Source organism: Bufo bufo, chromosome 3 (assembly GCF_905171765.1).
Source record: "Bufo bufo chromosome 3, aBufBuf1.1, whole genome shotgun sequence".
Lineage (NCBI taxonomy): Eukaryota > Metazoa > Chordata > Amphibia > Anura > Bufonidae > Bufo > Bufo bufo.
In genome coordinates, this window is record NC_053391.1 from 103728352 (window position 1) to 103748081 (window position 19730).

General features: G+C 44.6%; 1 protein-coding gene across 1 annotated transcript in view; it reads left to right on the top strand.

Moving 5' to 3' along the window:
* The first annotated feature begins 15462 nt into the window (after positions 1 to 15462).
* PIPOX (pipecolic acid and sarcosine oxidase) overlaps positions 15463 to 19730 on the top strand; it is a 153682-nt gene continuing 149414 nt past the window's right edge. Inside the window, exon 1 of the mRNA XM_040423415.1 lies at positions 15463 to 15647. Within this exon, the coding sequence (XP_040279349.1) occupies positions 15504 to 15647 (144 nt within the window). The 5' untranslated portion in view covers positions 15463 to 15503. The remainder of the gene's footprint in view (positions 15648 to 19730) is intronic.

Consider the following 19730-nt stretch of genomic DNA (forward strand, 5'->3'; position numbering starts at 1 on the left):
TGCCCTTCGCATATAATGTTTTACAGGGTCAGCTCACATGCAGGCCCTCGCATATAATTTTTTAGAGGGTCAGCTCAGCTACAAGCCCTCGCATATAATTTTTTTAGAGGGTCAGCTCACCAGCAGGCCCTCACCTACAATCTTTTACAGAGTCAGCTCACCTTCAGGCCCTCGCATATAATTTTTTAGAGGGTCGGCTCACCAGCAGGTCTTCACCTACAATCTTTTACTGGGTCAGGTCACCAACAGGCCCACACATAAAATCTTTTACAGGGTCATCTCACCAGCAGGCCCGCACCTCAAATCTTTTACAGGGTCAGCTCACCTGAAGGCCCTGGCATTTAATTTTTTAGAGGGTCAGCTCACCTGCAGGCCCGCACATAAAATCCTTTACAGGGTCAGCTTACCAGCAAGCCCACACCTCAAATCTTTTACAGGGTCAGCTCACCTGAAGGCCCTCGCATTGAATTTTTTAGAGGGTCAGCTCACCTGCATGCCCTCTCATATAATGTTTTACAGGGTCAGCTCACCAGCAGGCCCCCGCCTATAATGTTTTAGATGGTCAGATCAGCAGGCCCTTGCTCCAAATGTTTTTGAGGGTCACCAGCAGGCCATCAATCATAATTTTTCAAGGTTGTGTATGATGCTCTCCTTTATGTGTAACAAATGGTGTATTAGAGTGCCGGTTCCTTGTAATTTTTGGCAACCCTTTTGCTTACTGCATAGGCTTTATCGGTGTAAGAGTCCCACTACATTAACAATTGTACCACAATGTGAATGAGGCCCTCCTTTATGTGATATACAGGTTGTATCGTAGTGCCTCATCCTTGTAATTTTTGGCAGCACTTGCACTTTATATACAAGTAAATATACAGGAAAGAATGTTTTCTATCAATTTTTCCTCTAAAATCATTTTTTTTTCTTCGGTTTTGTGCGTATTATTGTCAGTCTGTAAAAGTGGTGTACTATTCGGACAACATTGTTTCCAGCAGTGATCTGCGAGCACAAGATGCATCCAGACATCCTCCCCAGGCTGTTCCAGAACCATTATGGTGGTGTTTCCATCAATTTCTGGCATTTTCCTATAAACCAGGCACCCTCCCCTCTTCAGAGCAGGGGGTACCTGGTTTGATGCTCGAGTTCTCCCATGGACTTCCATTATACTCGGGTGCTCGGTCGAGCACCAGAACATCCCGATGAGTTCTGTCCGAGCACCCGAGCACTACGGTGCTCGATCAACACTGCTAATATTCTATAGAAAGAACTGGTTAGAGAATTCAAAGAGACTGAGGCACAATTATGAAAACAAACTGTTTTTGACATACAGTATAGTACATACTTTATGAATGCTGAAAATTGTATATTTGGCTGGCATACATTTGTGCAATGTTTATACACCACATAAGGGCTCTTTCACACCTGCGTTCTTGTCTTCCGGCATAGAGTTCCGTTGTCGGGGCTCTATGCCGGAAGAATCCTGATCAGGATTATCCCCATGCATTCTGAATGGAGTGAAATCCGTTCAGGATGCATCAGGATGTCTTCAGTTCCGGAACGGAACGTTTTTTGGCCGGAGAAAATACTGCAGCATGCTGCGCTTTTTGCTCCGGCCAAAAATCCGGAACACTTGCCGCAATGCCGGATCCGGAATTAATGCCCATTGAAAGGCATTGATCCGGATCCGGCCTTAAGCTAAACGTCGTTTCGGCGCATTGCCGGAGCCGACATTTAGCTTTTTCTGAATGGTTACCATGGCTGCCGGGACGCTAAAGTCCTGGCAGCCACGGTAAAGTGTAGCGGGGAGCGGGGGAGCAGCATACTTACCGTCCGTGCGGCTCCCGGGGCGCTCCAGAGTGACGTCAGGGCGCCCCAAGCGCATGGATCATGTGATCGCATTGGACACGTCATCCATGCGCATGGGGCGCTCTGACGTCATTCTGGAGCTCCCCGGGAGCCGCACGGACTGTAAGTATACTGCTCCCCCGCTCCCCACTACTACTATGGCAACCAGGACTTTAATAGCGTCCTGGCTGCCATAGTAACACTGAAAGCATTTTGAAGACGGTTCCGTCTTCAAATGCTTTCAGTACACTTGCGTTTTTCCGGATCCGGAGTGTAATTCCGGCAAGTGGAGTACATGCCGGATCCGGACAACGCAAGTGTGAAAGAGCCCTAAGGCTACTTTCACACTAGCGTTTTTGCTGGATCCGGCAGGGTTCAGCAAAAAACGCTTCCGTTACTGATAATACAACCATCTGCATTGCCGAGATTGCCGGGAAGCTGTCTAATACAGCTTTTAGGACTTCAGCCACAGAACATGTTTGTGGGCTGGAGACAGGCATCTATATCAAGACTTTTATTTTATTAACATCTCTGTACAAACTGGACAGCATTAAGAGGGGACATTCAGTTTCATGCAGGCCTTTTGTCTGGGAGTAAATTTATTAGGGAAACCTGTCATCTGCTTTGGGGCTACTAAACTACCAAATGCTATTAGGCAACTGGAGTTTAGAAAGGAGTCCAGGACTCTTCTCCAGCACACGTCATCAATGAAGCAGAGAATGGTACACCATGAAGTCGTCATGCAGTAAATGCACAGTAAAGCGAGGTGTACTGTCCTTGGCTTCATCCTAGTAGTGCAGGATTTTGTTAACCCCTTAGGGACTCATCCCTATTTCACCTTAAGGACTTGGCCATTTTTTGCAAATCTGACCAGTGTCACTTTAAGTGCTGATAACTTTAAAACGCTTTGACTTATCCAGGCCATTCTGAGAATGTTTTTTCGTCACATATTGTACTTCATGACACTAATAAAATGAAGTAAAAAAATTTCATTTTTATTTATAAAAAAATACCAAATTTACAAAAAATTTGTAAAAAATTGCAAATTTCCAAGTTTAAATTTCTCTACTTCTATAATACATAGTAATACCTCCAAAAATAGTTAATACTTTACATTCCCCATATGTCTACTTCATGTTTGGATCATTTTGGGAATGATATTTAATTTTCTGGGGATGGTACAATGCTTAGAAGTTTAGAAGCAAATCTTGAAATTTTTCAGAAATTTTCAAAAAAACTATTTTTAGGGACCAGTTCAGGTCTGAAGTCACTTTGCGAGGCTTACATAATAGAAACCACCCAAAAATGACCCCATTCTATAAACTACACCCCTCAAGGTATTCAAAACATATTTTACAAACTTTGTTAACCCTTTAGGTGTTCCACAAGAATTAATGGAAAATAGAGATACAATTTCAAAATGTCACTTTTTTGGCAGATTTTCCATTTTAATAATTTTTTTACAGATACAAAGCAAGGGTTAACAGCCAAACCAAACTCAATATTTATGGCCCTGATTCTGTAGTTTACAGAAACACCCTATATGTGGTCGGAAACTATTGTACGGGCACACGGCAGGGCGCAGAAAGAAACGAATGCCATACGGTTTTTGGAAGGCAGATTTTTCTGGACTGGTTTTTTTGACACCATGTCCCATTTGAAGCCCCCTGATGCAACCCTAGAGTAGAAACTCCATAAAAGTGACCCCATCTAAGAAACTACACCCTTCAAGGTATTCAAAACAGATTTTAGAAATGTCGTTAACCCTTTAGGTGTTCCACAAGAGTTATTGGCAAATGGAGATGAAATTTCAGAATTTAATTTTTTTGGAAAATTTTCCATTTTAATCCATTTTTCCCAGTAACAAAGCAAGGGTTAACAGCCAAACAAAACTCAATATTTATGGCCCTGATTCTGTAGTTTACAGAAACACCCCATATGTGGTCGTAAACTGCTGACGAGCACACGGCAGGGCGCAGAAGGAAAGGAATGCCATACGGTTTTTGGAAGGCAGATTTTGCTGGACTGTTTTTTTTTTTACACCATGTCCCATTTGAAGCCCCCCTGATGCGAACCTAGAGTAGTAACTCCAAAAAATTTGCCCCATTTTAGAAACTACAGGATAGGGTGGCAGTATTGTTGGTACTAGTTTAGGGTACATATGATTTTTGATTGCTCTATATTACACTTTTTGTGAGGCAAGGGAACAAGAAATAGCTGTTTTGGCACCGTTTTTATTTTTTGTTATTTACAACATTCATCTGACAGGTTAGATCATGTGATATTTTTATAGACCAGGTTGTCACGGATGCGGCGATACCTAATATGTATACTTTTTCTTTATTTATGTAAATTTTACACAATGATTTCTTTTTTGAAACAAAAAAAATCATGTTTTAGTGTTTCCATAGTCTGAGAGCCATAATTTTTTCAGTTTTTGGGCGATTACCTTGGGTAGGGTATGATTTTTGCGGGATGAGATGACGGTTTTATTGGCACTATTTTGGGGTGAGTGTGACTTTTTGATCGCTTGCTATTACACTTTTTGTGATGTAAGGTGACAAAAAATGGCATTTTTTACACCGTTTTTATTTTTAGTTTTTTACGGTATTCACCTGAGGGGTTAGGTCATGTAATATTTTTATAGAGCAAGTTATTACGGACACTGCGATACCTAATATGTATACTTTTTTTTTATTTATGTAAATTTTACACAATGATTTCTTTTTTGAAACAAAGAAAATCATGTTTTAGTGTTTCCATAGTCTGAGAGCTATAATTTTTTCTGTTTTTGGGCGATTACCTTGGGTAGGGTATGATTTTTGCGGGATGAGATGACGGTTTTATTGGCACTATTTTGGGGTGCGTGTGACTTTTTGATCGCTTGCTATTACACTTTTTGTGATGTAAGGTGACAAAAAATGGTTTATTTAGCACAGTTTTTATTTTAAATTTTTTACGGTGTTATTCTGAGGGGTTAGGTCATGTGATATTTTTATAGAGCCGGTCGATACGGACACGGCGATACCTAATATGTATACTTTTTTTTTTATTTATGTACGTTTTACACAATAATGTCATTTTTGAAACAAAAAAAAAATCATGTTTTAGTGTCTCCATATTCTGAGAGCGATAGATTTTTCAGTTTTTGGGCGATTATCTTAGGTAGGGTCTCATTTTTTGCGGAATGAGATGACGGTTTGATTGGCACTATTTTGGGGTGCATATGACTTTTTGATCGCTTGCTATTATACTTTTTGTGATGTAAGGTGACCAAAAATTGTTTATTTAGCACAGTTTTTTTTTTTTTTTTTACGGTGTTCTTCTGAGGGGTTAGGTCATGTGATATTTTAATAGAGCCGGTCGATACAGACGCGGCAATACCTAATATGTATACTTTTTTTTATTTATGCAAGTTTTAGGGCTCTTTCACACGAGCGGATGCTGTGCGTGGAATCCGCTGCGTCAAAGGCAGCCAAGCCCTGTTCCGGACAGCAGAGACACGGAGCATTAACATGACTGATAATGCTCTGTGCCTCTCTGCGACCTTTTTACTACAAAATCACAGTGAGATAAAGTTGTCACCGTGATTTTGTAGTAAAAAGATCACAGAGAGGCACGGAGCATTATCAATCATGTTAATGCTCCGTGTCTCTGCTGTCCGGAACAGGGCTTGGCTGCCTTTGACGCAGCAGATTCCACGCAGAGCATCCGCTCGTGTGAAAGAGCCCTTACACAATAACAGCTTTTTTAAAACAAAATAAATGATGTTTTTGTGTCTCCATATTCTGAGCCATAGTTTTATTATTTTTTGGGCGATTGTCTCAGGTAGGGGCTCAATTTTTTGCGGGATGAGATGACGTTAGATTGGTACTATTTTGGTTGGCAAACGCCAGTTTTTATTTTTTATTTTTTACGGTGTTCATCTGAGGGGTTAGGTCATGTGATATGTTTATAGAGACGGTCGATATGGACGCGGCAATACCTAATGTCTACTTTTTTTCCCCCCTTTTTTTTACCAATTTTTTTAAACTTTATTTGGGGAAAATGACGTTTTTGTTTATTTTTACTTGAAACTTTAAATTTTTGGGGGGAAAAACTTTATTTTTTCAACTTTTTTTTACTTTATTTTTTGTCCCACTTTGGGACTTCAACTTTTGGGGGTCTAATCCCTTTTACAATGCATTCCAATAATTCTGTATTGGAATGCATTGGCTGTATGAGTAATACAGTGTGTATTACTCATACAGCTTCCGGCCTGTGAGATCCAGGGGGCTGGATCTCACAGGCTCGTCACCGGAAGGCAGCACTGATGCCTAAGGAAGGCATCGTGCTGCCTTCCATGCCATCGGGTCCCCCCTACAGCCGCATGGGGACCGGGTGGCACCGCCGCCCGCCGAATAAGGTAAAACCGCAAACCGCAGGTCTGAATTGACCTGCGTTTTGCAGCGGTCACCGTTGACAGGATGCTGCTAAATGATTTCAGCGGACATCCTGTTCCGATTAACCCCCGCCGCGCTGCAATATCATTTTAAACTTAGGACGTACCGGTACGCCCTGGGTCCTTAAGGACTCGGCAAACATGGCGTACCGGTACGCCCTAAGTCCTTAAGGGGTTAAGGTGGGGATTTCATGGCACATGGATAATTCATAGCATGTCCACGTATATCTGCGTTTACATACGCACCTATCCACCTTGACAAAATCATGCCTTTACCCCTAAGTACATGCACATGATGACACTGCAGAAAACTCCTAGACTATTCTCTCAGTAAGTTTGAATTTAACCTACTTTCTCTTTTGAGGATTAGATTGCTTTGGGCAGGTTTGGGACCCTAAACCCCAGCTGCATAACAGAATGCTGGTGGTTTAGTGACCCCCAAACCAGGTGACAAGTTTCCTAGCAGAGAGGATATCCTGATCTCTGCTAACACATGTCCAGGAATGTTTAGCATGAATTTAATCCACATAAAACAACACTTAGGTCCCTTTCACACGAGCGAGTTTTCCGCGGGGGTGCAATGCGTGACGTGAACGTATAGCACCCGCACTGAATCCTGACCAATTCATTTCTATGGTGCTTTGTACATGAGCGTTGTTTTTCATGCATCAGTTCTGCGTTGCGTGAAAAATAGTGCGAGTTTCACTGAACGCACCCTGAACGCATCCGGCCCCAATCCGCAACGCCCGTGTGAAACCAGCCTTAGGCCTCTTTCACACGAGCGTGACGGATTAGGTCCGGATGCGTTCAGGATGCGTTCAGTGAAACTCGCACTATTTCGCAAGCAAGTTTAGTCAGTTTTGTCAGCGATTGCGTTCAGTTGTTCAGTTTTTTCTGCGTGGGTGCAATGCGTTTTGATGCGTTTTTCACGCCCGTGATAAAAAACTGAAGGTTTACAAACAACATCTCTTAGGCAACCATCTGTGAAAAACGCATTGCACCCGCACTTACTTCCGAATGCAATGTGTTTTTCACGCAGCCCTATTCACTTCTATGGGGCCAGGGCTGCGTGAAAAACGCTGAATATAGAACATACTGCGATTTTCACGCAACGCAGAACTGATGCGTGAAAAACAACGCTCATGTGCACAGACCCATTGAAATGAATGGGTCAGGATTCAGTGTGGGTGCTATGCGTTCACGTCACGCATTGCACCCGCGCAGAAAACTCGCTCGTGTGAAAGGGGCCTTAGGGTTTGTTCACACGACCGTTCCGTTTTTTGCGGTCCGCAAATTGCCTGTCCGCGTGTGCCTTCCGCAATTTGCCCATTAAAGAAATGCCTATTCTTGTCCGCAAAACGGAGAAGAATAGGACAGGACTAGGGATGAGCGAACCCGAACTGTATAGTTCGGGTTCGTACCGAATTTTGGGGTGTCCGTGACACGGACCCAAACCCGAACATTTTCGTAAAAGTCTGGGTTCGGGTTCGGTGTTCGGCGCTTTCTTGGCGCTTTTTGAAAGGCTGCAAAGCAGCCAATCAACAAGCGTCATACTACTTGGCCCAAGAGGCCATCACAGCAATGCCTACTATTGGCATGGCTGTGATTGGCCAGTGCACCATGTGACCCAGCCTCTATTTAAGCTGGAGTCACGTAGCGCCGCACGTCACTCTGCTATGATCAGTATAGGGAGAGGTTGCAGCTGCGACGTTAGGGCGAGATTAGGCAGATTAACTCCTCCAAAAGACTTCATTCTGTGATCGATCTGCAGCTGTGGATCATTGAAGTGCTATTATTGACTTGCTCACTTTTTTGAGGCTGCCCAGAGCGTTTTTAGATCACTTTTTTTCTGGGGTGATCGGCGGCCATTTTGTGACTTGTGGTGCGCCAGCACGAGCTATCACCAAGTGTATTTAACCATCGATAGTGTGGTTATTTTGTGCTATATCCTACATCAGCTGCAGGCTGAGCCTGTGTCACCGAAGTGCATTTAACCATCAACAGTCTGGTTATTTTTTGGCCATATACTACATCAGCTGCAGGCTGAGCCTGTTTCACCCAAGTGCATTTAACCATCAACAGTCTGATTATTTTTTGGCCATATACTACATCAGCTGCAGGCTGAGCCTGTGTCACCGAAGTGCATTTAACCATCAACAGTCTGGTTATTTTTTGGCCATATATTACATCAGGGGCAAGTTGAGCCTGTCACCCAGCGCCTAAAAAATAGACCTGACATTTCTATTCAACCAAATCTGCACAGTTTTAGCTGGTCAAGTTATTTGTAGTGACCGTCAAAGCAGACTTTTTGTTCTGGGTTGAAAAAGCATTCCCAAATTTGCCATTCTGAAAATAACTAGTTTGTGGTATTTCAGGCCTACTTTAAATCTATCCCAAAAATAAAATCTTACATTGAAGTTATTGATAGTATCATTCAGAAAAACCTAAGACACACGCTAGCGTGCTGATAGAAGTGTCATTCTGTGATTAAACCTATAACTGTCACACAGCGCAAAAAAAAACAGGTCTCACATCTTTATTCAACCAAATCTGCACAGTTTTAGCTGGTCAAGTTATTTGTAGTGACCGTCAAAGCAGACTTTTTGTTCTGGGTTGAAAAAGCATTCCCAAATTTGCCATTCTGAAAATAACTAGTTTGTGGTATTTCAGGCCTACTTGAAATCTATCCCAAAAAGAAAATCTTACATTGAAGTTATTGATAGTATCATTCAGAAAAACCTAAGACACACGCTAGCGTGCTGATAGAAGTGTCATTCTGTGATTAAACCTATAACTGTCACACAGCGCAAAAAAAAACAGGTCTCACATCTTTATTCAACCAAATCTGCACAGTTTTAGCTGGTCAAGTTATTTGTAGTGACCGTAAAAGCAGACTTTTTGTTCTGGGTTGAAAAAGCATTGCCAAATTTGCCATTCTCAAAATAACTAGTTTGTGGTATTTCAGGCCTACTTGAAATCTATCCCAAAAAGAAAAACTTACATTGAAGGTATTGATAGTGTCATTCAGAAAAACCTAAGACACACGCTAGCGTGCTGATAGAAGTGTCATTCTGTGATTAAACCTATAACTGTCACACAGCGCAAAAAAAAACAGGTCTCACATCTCTATTCAAACAAATCTGCACAGTTTTAGCTGGTCAAGTTATTTGTAGTGACCGTAAAAGCAGACTTTTTGTTCTGGGTTGAAAAAGCATTCCCAAATTTGCCATTCTCAAAATTGTGGTGAACGGGAACAATGAGGAAAACATCTAATAAGGGACGCGGACGTGGACATGGTCGTGGTGGTGTTAGTGGACCCTCTGGTGCTGGGAGAGGACGTGGCCGTTCTGCCACAGCCACACGTCCTAGTGAACCAACTACCTCAGGTCCCAGTAGCCAGCAGAATTTACAGCGATATTTGGTGGGGCCCAATGCCGTTCTAAGGATGTAAAGGCCTGAGCAGGTACAGGCATTAGTCAATTGGGTGGCCGACAGTGGATCCAGCACGTTCACATTATCTCCCACCCAGTCTTCTGCAGAAAGCGCACAGATGGCGCATGAAAACCAAGCCCATCGGTCTGTCACATCACCCCCATGCATATCAGGGAAACTGTCTGAGCCTCAAGTTATACAGCAGTCTCTTATGCTGTTTGAAGACTCTGCTGCCAGGGTTTCCCAAGGGCATCCACCTAGCCCTTCCCCAGGGGTGGAAGAGATAGAATGCACTAACGCACAACCACTTATTTTTCCTGATGATGAGGACATGGGAATACCACCTCAGCACGTCTCTGATGATGACGAAACACAGGTGCCAACTGCTGTGTCTTTCTGCAGTGTGCAGACTGAACAGGAGGTCAGGGATCAAGACTGGGTGGAAGACGATGCAGGGGACGATGAGGTCCTAGACCCCACATGGACTGAAGGTCGTGCCACTGACTTTCACAGTTCGGAGGAAGAGGCAGTGGTGAGACCGAGCCAACAGCGTAGCAAAAGAGGGAGCAGTGGGAAAAATCAGAACACCCGCCACCAAGAGACTCCGCCTGCTACTGACCGCCGCCATCTGGGACCGAGCACCCCAAAGGCAGCTTCAAGGAGTTCCCTGGCATGGCACTTCTTCAAACAATGTGCTGACTACAAGACCCGAGTGGTTTGCACGCTGTGCCATCAGAGCCTGAAGCGAGGCATTAACGTTCTGAACCTTAGCACAACCTGCATGACCAGGCACCTGCATGCAAAGCATGAACTGCAGTGGAGTAAACACCTTAAAAACAAGGAAGTCACTCAGGCTCCCCCTGCTACATCTTCTGCTGCTGCCGCCTCGGCCTCTTCTGCTGCTGCTGCCGCCGCCTCGGCCTCTTCCTCCGCCTCTGGAGGAACGTTGGCTTCTGCCGCCCAGCAAACATGGGATGTACCACCAACACCACCACCTGCATCACCAAGCATCTCAACCATGTCACACGGCAGCGTTCAGCTCTCCATCTCACAAACATTTGAGAGAAAGCGTAAATTCTCACCTAGCCACCCTCGATCCCTGGCCCTGAATGCCAGCATTTCTAAACTACTGGCCTATGAAATGCTGTCATTTAGGCTGGTGGACACACACAGCTTCAAACAGCTCATGTCACTTGCTGTCCCACAGTATGTTGTTCCCAGCCGCCACTACTTCTCTAAGAGAGCCGTGCCTTCCCTGCACAAACAAGTGTCCGATAAAATCAAGTGTGCACTGCGCAACGCCATCTGTGGCAAGGTCCACCTAACCACAGATACGTGGACCAGTAAGCACGGCCAGGGACGCTATATCTCCCTAACTGCACACTGGGTAAATGTAGTGGCGGCTGGGCCCCAGGCGGAGAGCTATTTGGCGCACGTCCTTCCGCCGCCAAGGATCGCAGGGCAACATTCTTTGCCTCCTGTCTCCTCCTCCTCCTACTCAGCTTCCTCCTCCTCTTCTTCCACCTGCTCATCCAGTCAGCCACACACCTTCACCACCAACTTCAGCACAGCACGGGGTAAACGTCAGCAGGCCATTCTGAAACTCATATGTTTGGGGGACAGGCCCCACACCGCACAGGAGTTGTGGCGAGGTATAGAACAACAGACCGACGAGTGGTTGCTGCCGGTGAGCCTCAAGCCCGGCCTGGTGGTGTGCGATAATGGGCGAAATCTCGTTGCAGCTCTGGGACTAGCCGGTTTGACGCACATCCCTTGCCTGGCGCATGTGCTGAATTTGGTGGTGCAGAAGTTCATTCGCAACTACCCCGACATGTCAGAGCTGCTGCATAAAGTGCGGGCCGTCTGTTCGCGCTTCCGGCGTTCACACCCTGCCGCTGCTCGCCTGTCTGCGCTACAGCGTAACTTCGGCCTTCCCGCTCACCGCCTCATATGCGACGTGCCCACCAGGTGGAACTCCACCTTGCATATGCTGGACAGACTGTGCGAGCAGCAGCAGGCCATAGTGGAGTTTCAGCTGCAGCACGCACGGGTCAGTCGCACTGCGGATCAGACCCACTTCACCACCAATGACTGGGCCTCCATGCGAGACCTGTGTGCCCTGTTGCGCTGTTTCGAGTACTTCACCAACATGGCCAGTGGCGATGACGCCGTTATCAGCGTTACAATACCACTTCTATGTCTCCTTGAGAAAACACTTAGGGCGATGATGGAAGAGGAGGTGGCCCAGGAGGAAGAGGAGGAAGAGGGGTCATTTTTAGCACTTTCAGGTCAGTCTCTTCAAAGTGACTCAGAGGGAGGTTTTTTGCAACACCAGAGGCCAGGTACAAATGTGGCCAGACAGGGCCCACTACTGGAGGACGAGGATGAGGAGGAGGTGGAGGAGGATGAGGATGAAGCATGTTCACAGCGGGGTGGCACCCAAAGCAGCTCGGGCCCATCACTGGTGCGTGGCTGGGGGGAAACACAGGACGATGACGATACGCCTCCCACAGAGGACAGCTTGTCCTTACCTCTGGGCAGCCTGGCACACATGAGCGACTACATGCTGCAGTGCCTGCGCAACGACAGCAGAGTTGCCCACATTTTAACGTGTGCAGACTACTGGGTTGCCACCCTGCTGGATCCCCGGTACAAAGACAATGTGCCCACCTTACTTCCTACACTGGAGCGTGACAGGAAGATGCGCGAGTACAAGAGCACGTTGGTAGACGCGCTACTGAGAGCATTCCCAAATGTCACAGGGGAACCAGTGGAAGCCCAAGGCGAAGGCAGAGGAGGAGCAAGAGGTCGCCAACGCAGCTGTGTCACGGCCAGCTCCTCTGAGGGCAGGGTTAGCATGGCAGAGATGTGGAAAAGTTTTGTCACCACGCCACAGCTAACTGCACCACCTCCTGATACGGAACGTGTTAGCAGGAGGCAACATTTCACTAACATGGTGGAACAGTACCTGTGCACACCCCTCCACGTACTGACTGATGGTTCGGCCCCATTCAACTTCTGGGTCTCCAAACTGTCCACGTGGCCAAAGCTAGCCTTTTATGCCTTGGAGGTGCTGGCCTGCCCGGCGGCCAGCGTTTTGTCTGAACGTGTATTCAGCACGGCAGGGGGCGTCATTACAGACAAACGCAGCCGCCTGTCTACAGCCAATGTGGACAAGCTGACGTTCATAAAAATGAACCAGGCATGGATCCCACAGGACCTGTCCATCCCTTGTGCAGATTAGATATTAACTACCTCCCCTTAACAATATATTATTCTACTCCAGGGCACTTCCTCATTCAATACTATTTTTAATTTCATTTTACCATTATATTGTGGGGCAACCCAAAGTTGAATGAACCTCTCCTCTGTCTGGGTGCCGGGGCCTAAATGTGTGACAGTGGCCTGTTCCAGTGGTGGGTGACGTGAAGACTGATTCTCTGCTATGACATGAATACAGATTCTGCGCTGACATAAGGCCAGATTCTCTGTTACGGGACCTCTCTCCTCTGCCTGGGTGCCTGGGCCTAAATGTGTGACAGTGGCCTGTTCCAGTGGTGGCTGACGTGAAGCCTGATTCTCTGCTATGACATGAAGACAGATTCTGCGCTGACATAAGGCCAGATTCTCTGTTACGGGACCGCTCTCCTCTGTCTGGGTGCCGGGGCCTAAATGTGTGACAGTGGCCTGTTCCAGTGGTGGGTGACGTGAAGACTGATTCTCTGCTATGACATGAATACAAATTCTGCGCTGACATAAGGCCAGATTCTCTGTTACGGGACCTCTCTCCTCTGCCTGGGTGCCTGGGCCTAAATGTGTGACAGTGGCCTGTTCCAGTGGTGGGTGACGTGAAGCCTGATTCTCTGCTATGACATGAATACAGATTCTGCGCTGACATAAGGCCAGATTCTCTGTTACGGGACCTCTCTCCTCTGCCTGGGTGCCTGGGCCTAAATGTGTGACAGTGGCCTGTTCCAGTGGTGGGTGACGTGAAGCCTGATTCTCTGCTATGACATTAAGACAGATTCTGTGCTGACATAAGGCCAGATTCTCTGTTACGGGACCTCTCTCCTCTGCCTGGGTGCCTGGGCCTAAATGTGTGACAGTGGCCTGTTCCAGTGGTGGGTGACGTGATGCCTGATTCTCTGCTATGACATGAAGACAGATTCTGTGCTGACATAAGGCCAGATTCTCTGTTACAGGACCTCTCTCCTCTGTCTGGGTGCCGGGGCCTAAATGTGTGACAGTGGCCTGTTCCAGTGGTGGGTGACGTGAAGCTTGATTCTCTGCTATGACATGAAGACTGATTCTGCGCTGACGTAAGGCCAGATTCTCTGTTACGGGACCTCTCTCCTCTGCCTGGGTGCCTGGGCCTAAATGTGTGACAGTGGCCTGTTCCAGTGGTGGGTGACGTGATGCCTGATTCTCTGCTATGACATGAAGACAGATTCTGCGCTGACATAAGGCCAGATTCTCTGTTACGGGACCTCTCTCCTCTGCCTGGGTGCCTGGGCCTAAATGTGTGACAGTGGCCTGTTCCAGTGGTGGGTGACGTGAAGCCTGATTCTCTGCTATGACATTAAGACAGATTCTGTGCTGACATAAGGCCAGATTCTCTGTTACGGGACCTCTCTCCTCTGCCTGGGTGCCGGGGCCTAAATGTGTGACAGTGGCCTGTTCCAGTGGTGGGTGACGTGATGCCTGATTCTCTGCTATGACATGAAGACAGATTCTGTGCTGACATAAGGCCAGATTCTCTGTTACAGGACCTCTCTCCTCTGTCTGGGTGCCGGGGCCTAAATGTGTGACAGTGGCCTGTTCCAGTGGTGGGTGACGTGAAGCCTGATTCTCTGCTATGACATGAAGACTGATTCTGCGCTGACATGAAGCCAGATTCTCTGCTATGGCATGAAGAGACTGATTCTCTGCTGACATGAAGCCAGATTCTTTGCTATGGCATGAAGAGACTGATTCTCTGCTGACGTGAAGCCAGATTTTCTGCTATGGGACCTCTGTCCAATTGATATTGGTTCATTTTTATTTTTTTTATTTTAATTTTAATTCATTTCCCTATCCACATTTGTTTGCAGGGGATTTACCTACATGTTGCTGCCTTTTGCAGCCCTCTAGCTCTTTCCTGGGCTGTTTTACAGCCTTTTTAGTGCCCAAAAGTTCGGGTCCCCATTGACTTCAATGGGGTTCGGGTTCGGGACGAAGTTCGGGTCGGGTTCGGATCCCGAACCCGAACATTTCCGGGAAGTTCGGCCGAACTTCTCAAACCCGAACATCCAGGTGTTCGCTCAACTCTAGACAGGACTCATAATTTTTGCAGGGCCACGGAACGGAGCAACGGATGCGGACAGCACACAGAGTGCTGTCCGCTTCTTTTGCGGACCCATTCAAATGAATGGTTCCATATACGGACCGTATACGGAACGCAAAATACGTTCGTGTGAAAGAGCCCTTAGACTAATTACTTTTAAAAAATCTGTTTAGAAATATTTTACAGACAATAATATGGGTAGACCTGGGCTGGATCTATGCCTTTGGCGACAGACACTTGCAATAATTATTTGTCAAACTCTTAACTTGCAATCTGTAATGAAAAAATGATACTTGGCAGGCAAAGATGCATGAAAAGTAACAAAGTTCAAGCAACTACAACAGTGTAACAAGTTATTAGTGTGACACGTGACGCTGCAGAAACTGGATATTTCTGCTTTATGGAATGAGCCTGTATTCCCTCCTACTGGTGGAGTCAGAGCAGGGGTGGCCTCCTGTGCTCTGTATGTTCACTGTGAAGAAGCAAGTAAGCATGGCTGTTCCCAGCAGCACAGTGTTTGACTGCATTGTATTAGGAGCTGGAATCCAGGGTTCTTTCACTGCCTATCACTTAGCCAAAAACCATAAGAAGACCCTTCTACTGGACCAGGTACAAGGGGGGAGACTGTCTTATATAGATGTAGCTGAGCTAAAGTTGGCTCTGATAGGTGATAACACATGGCACAGCGTTATCTCGTGACAAAATGCATTGAAAAAGTCAATTAACATCTTCTTTCTGTTGTTTACTTAATGCGTTAACCATCAAGTTTAGCTCGGCTGTATCTGTCGGTGTGTTTTGTGTGTGGATCAACAAATCTGACATGTGTGAAATGACTGATTAGAGAGCAACAAGAGAAACTGTGACCTTTTTTCGGTTCGTATTCTGTTTACTCAGAACGCTGATCTTTGGAAGATTGGCGCAATTTATCAAACAGACCTGACTTGACCGGGATTGCAGGATAGACCCTGTAGTTTAAAAAAAGACAGTATATATTCATTATTATATATCTGTGCCCTATTCCTTTCTATTTACCCCACAACTTATTCAAGCACTTACATGCTACAGGCACCTAATTAATTACAACTTAAATCAAGAATCCTTATGGAAATGAGTGGTCGGTCTTTAGTATACTGCATATCATATGGGTATGAAATTAAAGTAGCATTGATGTATGTGACAATTCTGTTATGTTAACAGTTTTTATATTAAATCAGAGGACAATATATTTCTCATTAAGACTATTACATTACTACATTTTATTTATTATAAGCAGCGCTCAATAGCCAGAATTAAAATATATAAATTATGGAAAAAAAACACTGATTGCTCAGGCCTATACTTATTTGCTTCTTTAATTTAATACTTAAAGGGGTTGTCCCATTAAAGATATTCTGCATTTTTCAAACCAGCATCTGGCTCTGAATACTTTTGTAATTTCATGTAGTTAAAAATTTGGTATAGTCACTGAGCTATTGTTATTTCTCTGTCCACCTCAGTAAACTAACTGAGGTGGTCACACATGCTCAGATTCATCTTTCAATTGCCATCAGCCCTATCGACAGTAGAGTTATGCAGCACTCTTGATGACTGTCTTTAGAGATGGCCTGGCGGTTGTTTCACGGTGAACTTTGCTCGTTCGCGGTTTGACGAACATATGGCAATGTCCGCCGGCGCCATATTCTTTTACATTGTGAAGAACTTTGACCCACGACACATCCATCAGGTGGTACAGGACAGCCAATTGAGACGTTTCAGCACATGGACACACCCCCTACCCTATAAATAAACCCGATCTGGCAGCCATTTTACATTCTGTTTTTTGCCAGTGTAGGGATAGGTTGCTGTGTGGAGCAGGGACAGACTGTTAAGGACACCAAATGCTAGCTAATAGGGCCACAAAAGTCCTTTTAAGGACTGGTATAGGTGTGCTATCGATAGGTGTGACTTACAGAGGGGTGTGATATACTTATAATATACTTTCTAACATAGAAAGTATATTATAGTGCATTTGTATTGTGCAGCAGTTGTTTGCGTTTCTGCCGCGATACTGCAGCTATACAGAGGGGCAAACGCTCTTGGAACAAATAATTTCAACTGGTGTGATATACCAGTTGCCCCCCCAAAAAATTGATTGAGGCAGGGGTGTGATATACCAATAATATACTTTCTATATAGTGCATTTGGGTAGTGCAGCATCGACAAACGCTACTGGGGCCTGTAGTCCACTGGCCTGCTGTAAAATTGATATCCAATGACCATGTAATTTACCTCCAGCGTGTAATTTACCTCCAGCCATATACTTACTTGTTCTTTTCTGTCCGCTGAATGCATAATTTTTGGGGACTGTAGTTCACTAGCCTGTTGTAAAATTTATATCCAATGACCGTGCAATCTACCTCCAGCCACATACTTGTTCTTTTCTGTATGGTGAATGCCTAATTGTTGGGGCCTCGGAGGAATTCAACACCTGTGACGAGCATGTACTATCGAATTTTAGCTATTATAATTTGGGGTTTATTCAAGAGGGGGGATTTCGTTAGCCATGTTTTTAATCCAATTTTATATCTTTAGTTCTTTTAAACATACTGTATGTATTTGACCTGTATTTTTACTGGCCTGCAATAAAATTGATATCCATTGACCGTGTAATATACCTCCGGCCACATAATCACTTGATCTTTTCTGTCCGGTGAATGCCTAATATTTGGGGCCTGTAGTCCAGTGGCCTATAGTAAAATTTGTATCCATTGACCGCATAATGTACCTCGAGCCACATAATCAGAATTTCTTTTATTGGATAAGTAAATCACAGCAGAATCTTGTTTACATCAATCAATAGTGCTATTTATTTTAACACTTAAATTTTGACATGCGGCTTTAGTATTCGTGTAAATGTTTTCGGCAAAGATGCCTTCGTCAGACACTGTGCCGCAATTGAAGAGGAAAATCAGGAATAACACACTCTGTGCTCTGGAGCACAATGGTATATGGTATAATGGTACCATTGTGCTCCAGAGCACAGAGTGTGTTATTCCTGATTTTCCTCTTCAATTGCGGCACAGTGTCTGACGAAGGCATCTTTGCCGAAAACGTTTACACGAATACTAAAGCCGCATGTCAAAATTTAAGTGTTAAAATAAATAGCACTATTGATTGATGTAAACAAGATTCTGCTGTGATTTACTTATTCAATACTACTGGGGTGGGAACCCTATCCACAGCAACCAAGCGGTGTGAAAACAAATCTTTATTTGTAACAGAATTTCTTTTATGTCAGGTGAATGCCTAATTTTTAAGGCCCATACTCCCGTGGCCTAAAATAAAAATTTTCTAGGCTCCAACAGGGCACATTTCAGAGAATTTCCCTTTAAGATGCATAAAAATGTCCCCTGATTAAGACATATTTTTTGTTGGAATTTTTGTCATTGATCCCCCTCTATTATGTCACTGTCCATGTTGTGGGACTATTTGTGCACTTCTACTAAGTATTTGGTGGCTGCAAATATGAGCTGAAGGTTTTTCAGGTTCGCCTACCATTAAAGTGAATGGGGCCCGCCGCAAACTCGCGGTTCGCGAACACTTGTTCGCGTTAGCGAACCGTCCCGGCCGATGTCCATCCATCACTACCTGTTTTAATAAAGCCCTAAACTGGCGGTGGATCTGCCGGAGTTATAAAGAGGGGCTGGCTTCTCCATAACTTTGGCACATACAGCGCAGCTTCTAAATGTAAGACAGCTTCTGAGTGGTCTTACATTTAGACCTGCCGGACCTTCCCCGCCCACACCACACCCACAATTTTACACCTGGCGTGAGCAAGGCGCCGCTATCTGCTCCTGAAATACGCCTTATTTAGGGGTATTTCGGCATAGTAAATGACCCCTTCAGTCCTTATAATACAGTACATAAATTATGGTAATATATGATAGAAATAAACAAAGCTACCATATCAGACATATAAATAGTACTACTATATACTGTTTATATAATATTGTGATATACTATACAACTGAACAATGTCACAAACCATACACATAAATAATACTGCTAGTCACATATACGAAAATCAGAAGTACATATTGAGCAAATGTCAAGCACTCAGATGGGGAACATAACGTAATTCTTATAAAATATATTACTTCATTAACAAATCATGATAAAAAGCAGTAAATCATCCATAATGTAAAAGCATGTATGCAGTGCATCTTTTATTCAGCTACACAACCAACTTAAACTGAAAACCTATTCTACTGACTAGTACCAATGAAGAGTGAATAAATACACAAAGTGCACAATATATGAATAAACCACTAATTGAATATCAATATACAATTCATATAACACACAAATAAATGAAAGTATATGAATTCATAAATAAGTGACCAAATGGCATATAAGGCAGAATATAAAAAGGAAACCCTATAACCTTTTTTGAAGCTGCTATACCAATGCTGATACATCCCACCACTATGTTATTGCCACTAATTAAAGTCTGATAAGGAAACAATACAAATTTATACTTGTAATGCATCACAAGCATCTAAATGCAGCAAAATGAACTGAATGTCCAGATCACTTCATGCTGACGTCTCAAAAACACACAGGGGGGAATTTATAATGAGGGGAAAATGTGAAGTCAGTTTTCCTTGTGTCTGCATTGGAGAACCTTATGCTACATTTATCAAATGTCTCATG